The 10,214-nt window shown below is 40.7% G+C and overlaps 1 protein-coding gene across 1 annotated transcript in view; it reads right to left on the bottom strand.

Annotated features, from left to right (window-relative positions):
- Window positions 1-581: 581 nt before the first annotated feature.
- The window catches only part of ccdc69 (coiled-coil domain containing 69), a 24,860-nt gene continuing 15,227 nt past the window's right edge, over window positions 582-10,214 (bottom strand). The window contains exons 4-10 of the mRNA XM_037675678.1: window positions 7,501-7,673; window positions 5,309-5,396; window positions 3,127-3,200; window positions 2,888-2,989; window positions 2,501-2,620; window positions 2,028-2,125; window positions 582-817 (exon numbers count right to left, since the gene is read on the bottom strand). Of these exons, the coding sequence (XP_037531606.1) occupies window positions 649-817; window positions 2,028-2,125; window positions 2,501-2,620; window positions 2,888-2,989; window positions 3,127-3,200; window positions 5,309-5,396; window positions 7,501-7,673 (824 nt within the window). The 3' untranslated portion in view covers window positions 582-648. The remainder of the gene's footprint in view (window positions 818-2,027; window positions 2,126-2,500; window positions 2,621-2,887; window positions 2,990-3,126; window positions 3,201-5,308; window positions 5,397-7,500; window positions 7,674-10,214) is intronic.

Raw genomic sequence — 10,214 nt, 5'->3', positions numbered from 1 at the left:
CAAAACTGAATTTATTTCACCATTAAAGGCGTTCAGAGTCCCAGCAATCAACATGAAACGTCACAATCAGCCATTTTCACATTATCAACTGCCTTTTAGATTCACTCCGTGGGTTTGGGAGGGAAAAATAACGAGTAAATACAGTTTTCAGAACTTAAAGCTGCACTTATTAAACAATACATGTGATAAATTAGTCACGGAAATCAAGATTAATAACGCGCAGTTTGTTTCTTCTTATCATGAAGGAAACATCTGGACTGAAAACTAAACATGAATCAGACTGAAGTCGTCAAACTGCACTTGGTGATCAGCAGCTCATTAATAAAAAAAAAAAAACATTTTAAACTTCATTATGAGACAAAAACCGGCTCTGAGAAGTGGTCGTCTCCTGAAAATAAAGCCCTGCAGAAGAAAAAACAGTTTAGTGCAGCGTAAACATCTGTCTGCTGTCCATCGTGGCAATAAAAAAATAAATCTTTGTTCTTCTCTCCGTTTCAGAAACAGTCAGTAACCCGATGACGAGAATCAAACTGCGACTCATCGCTGCAGCTGAACAGAAAACCGTTTTCATCGTCTGCTTCCATGCAGCTGCAGACCTGATCCATGCTGGCCCAGTTCTAGCCTCCGACCCGGACTGTGACGTCAGGGTCATCTAGGAGCGATCTCCTGGATCATGGCCGGCAGGTGGATGGTTGGACATGAGTCTTTGTGTCTCAGTTTGAACACCAGCTGCTCTTTTTCCTGAGAAAGCTTCTGGTTAGCTGCTACCTGTCTCTCCAGCGTGGCCTTTAGGTCCAGCTTCTCTTTTGAAAACTGCCTGAAAAAACAAAAAGAGGAGAAAAATAAATGTAATCACTAACGGCTCATAGAGATAAAACAGTTTTCATTTGAACACTCGGGGAGGTTCTTCTGGGGATGCACAGCTTCCTGCAGGAACTCTTCTTCTACGCTTTAAAATCAGCAGTGGTGGGATGTAACTAAGTACAAGTACTTTGTTACTGTACTTAAGTACATTTTTCATGTACCTGTACTTCAATTAAGTAGAGTTAAATGTGGGTACTTTCTATTTTAACTCCACTACATTTTACATCAAGTATCTGTACTTTCTACTACACTACATTTCTATAATACGTTGCGTTACAAGTTACTTTCACGTCGTGTTTTTTTGATTTGTTCGTTAGTTTGAAAGTAACCGATGGTGAGAGAGGAGTTGGTCCATTCTGAAAAGTGGACAGGTAACATTAGACCTGCCTTCAAGAAGAGCTGGTACAACGTTGTATTGTAAATATGATTTACAATACAACGTTGTATTTTAAATACAACATCTCCATTTTTTGTTGTTGTTTTGACATCATATGTCCTCATTGAACTGGTACACATTTTGTCTATTGTTGTCGTCGTTATCCACTGCTGTCATCACTCTTCGTTAAAAAATCAGGTCTCTCTTGTAAATGAGTCCCCGTGACTCAGTGAGATTAACCTGTATAAATAAAGGTTGAATTAATGAATTTTGCTTAATGACATTTATCCCTGAAATTCTGACGCACAGAATCAAAAGTCCAAGTGTGAACGGTGTCAGAGTAAACACAATAAAATCATTATCTGCAGCATTGTTCATTCAAATGGCTCAACACTATTAATGTATTACAGAAAATATACATACGGTAGGCACACTTAATGATGTGTAGACCATCGCAATACATTCAGCAAGTACTTTTAGTACTTTAAGTGTTTTTACAAACAAGTACTTATTTACTTTTACTTAAGTAAAAACGTTAATGTCGTACTTCTACTTTTACTAGAGTACACTGTTGTGTGTTTATTTGTACGTTTACTTAAGTACAGTGTTTGAGTACTTTCTCCACCACTGAAAATCAGCAGCGTTTCGTCAGCTTAAGTTGCTGCTCGTTCCATTTCGCCTTTTACTGGCGTCCGCTTGGAACTGTGCAGGAAGCCGTTTCCTCCAGCGGGAGGTGCTACGTTCACACGCAACTGTTCGTTTCACAGAGAACGACAGAAACACGTACTGAATGAGAGTCTGGCAGTTGTTGAGCCGAACTTTCAGGTCCTCGTTCTGCTGCAGGACGTGGACAGTCTGGTCCTCCAGAGACAGATTCTTCTGCACCTGAGCATCAGAACACACGAGTCAAAAGTAAAAGACGGAAACTAAACCCGTTTCTGAAACAAATGCATCCTTTTTAACGGTAGACTCTCTCAACAAAAACACGTTGGTTTATTTAGTCGAAGCTACAACTAACTAGAACGCTGAACGACTGCTGAAACCGACTTGGTAAAGCTAAAAGTAGCAAAACACGAGCTAAAAGCTAAAAGTAGCAGCACATTCGACTCCTGTCAAATGTGATGCATTCGACAATGTTTTTTCTTTTAAAGCAAAACTAAACAACCTGATGAGACTAAAGACTATAAAATAAGATCTATAATTCCAACTAGTCGAGGATTTGTTTAAAAGCTCCGGGACGTTTTGTAGACGTGCACGTACCAGCTCCTCCATCTGCTGCAGCTTCCTGCTCTGCTCCCGCACGCGCTCAGTCTTCATCTCGATCACAAACAGCAGGGACTCCTGCTCAGACTCCCAGAATTCACCTGGGCTGCCGTGCTCCTGAGCAGAACATCAAATCGTGTATTAATCTGAAACGGTCTGTTGAGCTCGGAGCGACGACGACGTTTTACAGAATCCTGATTTTAGCTGCAATAATATAAAAATCTACAAACTCAACGTCAGACCATCAACGGACCTTTAAATCAAGCCTGAAGACCTGCTGAGGTCCAGATAAGGTTTAATTTGATAAAAAGCAAAAAGATTTATGTTTCATATTACCATGGCTGTGCTTTAAATGTTAAAAACAGTTAATGTTTAATAACCAACCTGAATATTTCTTTGTAAATTCTTCTTAAAGTCTGATTCTGCGACTCGTCTCTTCAGCTCGTTGAAAAGCTGCAGCTCTGCCGTCAGCGCCTCCACTTTGTTCTTCCATGGCAGCAAAAACACAAAACATTCGATCGTTAAACAGAAAGCGGTTCGTGCTCTGTCCTCCAGGTTTTATAAGTTTAATTAAAACTTGAAGCCAAAAGAAGGACTCTGTTAATACTTTAAACATGTCTTACCTTCAGGATGTTTTCAGACGCATAAAACTTTTCTGCCAGCTCGGTTTTCTCCTGGTCGTGTCTCGCCTGCAGCTCTGCAGGAAACAAAGAAACATTGATGATTTCCAGCAGCGTCCAGGATCAGAACCGTCCTGGTGACACTGAAACGTCCCACTGTGGAGGGAGTTCAGCTAAAGCAACCTGACAAGTCCATCAATACAGGAGAGACTTGGAGTAGAGCTGCTGCTCCTCCACATTCAGAGCTTTTGTTAAAAATCAAAAAGGTCAAACAGGTTATCAAACAGTTTCTAATCTTTTCATAGGAATTCAGTGTTTTTTTTTCTCTACTAACCACCGTATTTCTCCTAATTACATTTATCTTGTTGATGAAACTTAAGGATAACTGGGTGATGGGCGTGTGATTAGACCAGGGTGTCCCTCGCCTTTCGCACAGTGACTGCTGAATATGGGCATCAGCGAAAAAAGCAGGTAAAGATAAAGGATGGACAAGATTATCTAACAAGTCTCTGACAAAACACTAAATAACAAGGAAATAAATCAAAATAAAATAAAATACAATAAAAAGCCATAATTCAAAGCTATAAATGTAGACAAGCAAAATCTTTGACCCATCAATCTATTTGCTTTTCATTAGCATGCCCACGCTAACAATGAGAAAGTCCACGCTAAAAATGAACATGTCCACGCCAACAATGAACATGTCCACGCAAAACAATGAACATGTCCACGCTAACAATGAGCAAGTCCACGCTAACAATGAGCAAGTCCACGCTAACAATGAGCAAGTCCACGCTAACAATGAGCAAGCCAACGCTAACAATGAGCAAGCCAACGCTAACAATGAGCATGCCCACGCTAACAATGAGAAAGTCCATGCTAAAAATGAACATGTCCACGCTAACAATGAACATGTCCACGCAAAACAATGAACATGTCCACGCTAACAATGAGCAAGTCCACGCTAACAATGAGCAAGTCCACGCTAACAATGAACATGTCCACGCTAACAATGAGCAAGTCCACGCTAACAATGAGCATGTCCACGCTAACAATTAGCATGTCCACGCTAACAATGAGCGTGTCCACGCTAACAATGAGCGTGTCCACGCTAACAATGAGCATGTCCATGTCCAATGTCAATTAGCAGCTAAACTTCAGCCTGGATGTCTGATTGATTTGCTCACTAGCCTGAGTGCGCTAGCTGTCTTTTGTCCATTTTATCTGTTAGCATCTTAATGCTAAAGTCTGTTTGGAGGATGATGATTCAGTTATTTCTTTTAGAACCCGAACCCACCACCGATTGGTTTGTTTTGGTTCATTATGTCTTTACCTGCCTCAGAATCAGCTGGAGTTTAAACGTTGGTTGAATCTGACATAATTCGGCTGCCGCATCAGGAGTGTCCCTTTATGGTCATAAACTAAAAACATTAATAAGGAGAGTTTAAATACGGTACTAGCTTTGACCTAATATTTGTTTTCATGTACTAATCAACTGGATTAAATAAAACTATTTAAATTAAAAGATGAACTTATCAAACTTTAAATCTCATAAAAATGAATAACTGATTATTTTATGAAGTATGATTCAGTTTTGGGTTGAAAATAATAAATTATGCTAAATCTCAAGAGTGTTAAAATGCAGTTTCATTTCATAATCACTTTAAATAATCAAACGATAATTTTAATCAACAAAAGAGTTCAAGTTAGAATATAATAATCAATTACATTTGGTCTTTTCTTGGTGTATTTTTAGTAAAAAAAAATAAATAAATAAAAAGTTTAGCTTAAGACAACTCTTCACTTCAAGTTTGTAAAACAAACAAATAAAGTTCCCGGCATAGAAATGAGCTTTGCACCATAAATGGAGGAGACGAAGTGGATAAAAGTGCTGCTTTTACAGACATCTGTTGAACGTAAATCAGTTTGTTCTGCGGGTTTCTACTTTACACATAAAAGAACAAAAACGAGCAGAAAAAAAGAAAAGACCAAAAACCAAAAGAACTGACAGAACAGTGGGAATAAAAATGTCAGCAGGAAGGAAAGATGCATAAACACTCAGAAAAATTTAAACAGACCACAAAACAATTAAAAACTTCATGCGCTGGTTTCGTTTGTCTTGAAGGCCTCAGTCCTCAGAAGGTCCACAGGACCCTTTAAACCCTCAGTGTGGTTCTGGTCGTACCTTCTACGTGTCGTTCATGTTCTTCAGCAGCAGATTTATTCCTGCGTTCCTGCAGAACGTTCAGGTCCGCTGTCGTCTCCGTTTTCACCTGCGGGTCAGAAAAATAAAAGTTTAATCAGAAAAGAACTGCAGAAAAACAAATATGATGGAAATAAGGTTGAAGGAAATATTTAGGGTAACTGTCAGAAGACAAAATTTATGAAACCATAATTTTATCAGAGTCAGAGTCTCTTTATTGTCATTCGCACCTCATGTGGTACATGTGGTGGAGCGACATTATGTACACAAGGTCATTATGAGTAAAATAAAGCATGATATGCTTTTAGAGTCAAGATAACTTGCCTCATGAGTCTGAAACATGTTGTAAATGGTATTTTTACAGTTCAGATTTGAGTTTTGTGAGGTAGAGACTGGACCAGGAGCTGGAAGTTGAAGCCACTGAGGATGGGCACCTCGTGGTGGCTGGCTCCCTTTAAGCTCCGCCCCTCTATGGAAATTATTGTAAAATCAAAGTAAGACAAAATTAGGACTGTTTTAAAACTTTTAGTGCTTTATGTTTATATTATATATGAAATAAATCTGAAAAGCATTTTGACAATTGAGCTTATTGTTTTTTTAGAAATATTTATCATGTTTAGAAAAATATTTGCCAGACTCCATTTTTTCTTTTTACATTTTAAAACCTAGAAAAACCTTAAAACGATTTCCAAACATTTCTAGATGAAGAAAGAACCCTGACTTTAGACTTGGGCTGCTTTTTCACTCAACTACTTACTTACTTGGAATGGAATGGAATGGAATGGAATAGAATGGAATGGAATAGAACAGAATAGAACGGAATAGAATAGAATGGAATGGAATGGAATGGAACAGAATAGAACAGAACCGAATAAAATGGAATGGAATAGAACAGAATAGAATAGAACGGAATAGAATGGAATGGAATAGAATGGAATAGAACAGAACAGAATGGAACAGAACATAACAATAGAATAGAACAGAATAGAATAGAATAGGACAGAATAGAATAGAATAGAATAGAATAGAATAGAACGGAATAGAATAGAACAGAATAGAATAGACTTTACTGTCCCCTAGGGGAAATTTGTCATGGACTCAGGGGTGTATATTGCATAGTAGCAGCTGCCCAAACAGACAGTAAAATGTATACAATTCATATAAACAGCTAAAAACCGAAGAACACCAAAGTTCTTGCACACCTTCCAGGCCTCAACATATTATCCATTTAAAAATTTGATTCAAAAGTTTGATGGAGGTGGGCACAAAAGAATATTTAAAACAGTTCAGTTTAGTTTTGGGGATTCTGTATGTTTTACCAGAAGGCAAGAGCTCATGCTCCACATACAGGACGTGGGACGGACCCAACAATACCGTCTGTACCTGCCTAAGTACAAACTGCTCACAGATGGACTGCAGGGAGAGCTTTTCGGTCCTCCCCAACACCTTCATAGCAGCCTGTACCAGGCGCTGCAACTTAGATTTAGGCTGACTGGAGAGATTGCCGAACCATGCCGTCATCCCATACCTGATAACACTCTCCATCACTGCCTGGTAAAATAAAAACATGATGTTCTGACTGACACCAAACAGCTTCAGTCTGAGGAAAAAACAGCCTTTGCTGGTCTAACTCAGTTTTGGGCGTCTTAAAACCTCAAGGAAACTGTTCACAGCAGACGAACCATGTCTGATCACTTTAAAGACTGTGGGGAAAGTTTGTCTCCTGGAAGAAAACCTTAAAAATGAGGAGGATTGAGATTTCTGCCGGCTAAAACCTGAGCAGCAGGTTTGGAGCAGGTCACAATGAGGACACGAGCTAAACGTGGCTGAAATCATAAATCAGGAGCCGAGCAAACAAACTCGGGAGGTCACATGATCAGAGAACGCAGCATTCTGGTCTTACAGCAGAGTCAGGAGGTCCGACTGTGTGGAGACCGAGAGGACAAGAGAAACAGCTGGAAGCAGTTCCAGAGGAACAGGAGGAGCAGATAGAAACAATTTGTTCTGATGAGATTATAACACTCGTTAAACTTTAGCTTCAGGGGAAGAAAAAGTCCAAACTTCAACCAAACCCGTTGGATCAGAACGATTTAAAACATCAAATCTAAATTAGTTTAGTTTTAAAAGACAAGGCACCAGTCTGAAACCAGACCAACTGTTCATCAGGTTCTCACCTTATCGAGGATGCTCACGACGAGGCCGCACACGTCTTCATCAGCGTGACGAGTTAGTAGCTCCGCCCTCTCTGAATCCCCATTGGCTGAGACAACTTCCTTTAAAATCTTTAGCTGCCACTCAAAGCGCTCCAGCTGCTTCTCCAGACACAAGTCCAGCTCACATGACGTACCTGCGGAGACAGAAACCAGTTTCAATACAAAGGAAAAGCAGCTACACCTGCACAGCTGGGGAGACACCACCACCAGCCTGATCAAGAAAGCTCATCAGAGACTCTACGTCCTCAGGCGGCTGAGGCGAGCTGGTCTGTGAAGCTCAGTCCTCACCTCCTTCTACAGGTGCGCAGTGGAGAGCATCCTGTGCTCCAGCATCAACGTGTGGCATGGAGGCTGCACAGCTGCAGAAAGAAAAGCTCTGCAGAGAGTGGTGAAGGCTGCACAGAAGATGATGGAGTCAGCCTCCCCACCATCACAGACATCTACACCTCCAGATGCAGGACGAGGTCCACCTGCATCATGAAGGACCCCAGATGGTGGGGTTAAGGGCCTTGCTCAAGGGTCCAGTGTGGGGCAAATGAGAATGGAGACGGATGTGGGTGCTTCACCAATCCCACCCACATTTTTGATGTTGTCTGTACCAGGAGTTGAACCAGCGATCTTCCGTGGTTTGTCTGGGGGTGCTCCCCCAGGACATTTTGAATAAAGTAGATGTGATTTCCTGAATTTTGGTCTTTTTTAAAGGGTTGTTAAACAACTGTTTGTAATTTTTTTAATTTTTTTGGCAGACCCCGAAGCACTGGCTCGCGGACCCCCGGGGGTCCACGGACCTCAGTTTCAGAACTACTGCTCTAAAGGTCCAAACAGAAACCCGGTCCCTTATAGGTCCACACTGTCCAAAACTGTGTTTCAGGTTGTTTTTGTATTTTTTTCCAGATTTTTTGCTAAAGTTCTAAGAAATTTACAAAATGTACAGTTTTCAGCCAACAGCTCTTTGGAAATCAGTTTGTTTGAGCTAAAACCCTAATTTCTGTCAAACTGTGTTATCTTTGGTAGTTTGTTCCTGAATGGTTTTTTTTTGTCTTTAACCAGAAAAACCATCAAACAGATTTTTGACAGTGGAGGACCAACAATCTCACATCGTCTAAAACGTTCTCACAAACACACAAAGAGCTCAGTCCTACATCTTTACCTGTAATTTCACCTCAACAGGTCAATGACATCATCTACATGTGGGCACATGACTTTAACACACACACACACACACACACACATGCACGCGCACACACACACACCATTCATTTCCAATGACGTCTTCAGTCTGAATGAACCAGACGAACTCCAACTGTCACAAACACAATAGAAGAATTATCACCAAAAAAAACTAATGTTTTATTTATTTCACCGATTTGTTTTTAGATAAAAATCAAGAGCACGATCATATTTTATAAAAACATAAAGCTCCTGCCTCTTTTAGGCGTTTTTACGTTTTTGAATCTAAGTGTTTTTCTAATAATTGGAGTGGAAACAGGTTCGAGCGTGTCTGCAGTCTCAGCTCGATCCCGCTGCTGTTGGACTTCATTCAGAAAGTTCTGCAGAGGAGGACGGGTTCTGAACGAACACAGAGCAGCACGTTTAATCAAACACGGCAGTAAAATCCGAGCGTAAAGTTGAACCTTCGGCCTTGTTAACGAGCCAAAAGCCGAAGCTGCTGTTAGTCCCTGGGCCTCCGGCAGCCGATTTACGGGCCCGACAGCAGACAATCCCGTCTGAAATGAGCAGGTTCTGCTGCTCGTAAACAGCTGGAAGTGAGGAAACGAGTGAGATTTAACCGAATTAGTCACTCCTTCACTGCAGATACTTCAGTCTCCCACATCCTAATAAAAACACTCAGATTACGTTTGGGAACTGTTTGGTAGTAACCGATAGTCTCCTGGAGATCAGGAGGAGCAGCGGCACGGAAATAAATATGGTTTGCACAGTCAGAATTTATGGTTCCTGAAATAATCTGCACGTCCTGAGATTAAGATTCCACCTTCATAATCCCTTAAAAACAAGTTTACTGAAAAGCCTCATACAAACAGTTAAAAACAAAACAGTTTGTTTGAGAGCTGCCAGAATCTAAAATCAGACCACATGAAAGTTCTCAACTGTTCAGACCAAATATTAGTCTGAAACCAACAGTCTGATAAACGGACAAATAAAAATCTGTTCAGGATTATGTCACGTCTCGGTCGCGTAGTATCCGTTTACAAACGGATTTTATTTTAAGGTCAAACGGCTTTGTTTAGTTAAAAACATGCAGCGAAAAACAAGAGAAACAACTCCCGAGTCAAACTACTCGTTTCCTGCTGATTGTTTATTTATCGTTTATATTTTGCAACCCAACATAAATTCTAGCTAGCCGTTTGCTACTTTTAGCTAGTTTTTTGCTACTTCTTGCTTCTAGTTAGCCCTTTGATGCTCGTAGTTAGCCTTCGGATGCTCGTAGTTAGCCTTCTGATGCTCGTAGTTAGCCTTCTGATGCTCATAGTGAGCCTTCTGATGCTCATAGTGAGCCTTCGGATGCTCGTAGTTAGCCTTCGGATGCTCGTAGTTAGCCTTCGGATGCTCGTAGTGAGCCTTCGGATGCTCATAGTGAGCCTTCTGATGCTTCTAGTTAGCCTTCTGATGCTTCTAGTTAGCCTTCTGATGCTCGTAGTTAGCCTTCGGATGCT

This window comes from Nematolebias whitei, chromosome 4 (assembly GCF_014905685.2).
Source record: "Nematolebias whitei isolate Nwh7 chromosome 4, NemWhi1, whole genome shotgun sequence".
Taxonomy (NCBI): Eukaryota; Metazoa; Chordata; class Actinopteri; order Cyprinodontiformes; family Rivulidae; genus Nematolebias; species Nematolebias whitei.
Note: the sequence above shows the minus strand (reverse complement) of the source record. Positions and strands in the feature narration are given on the sequence as shown.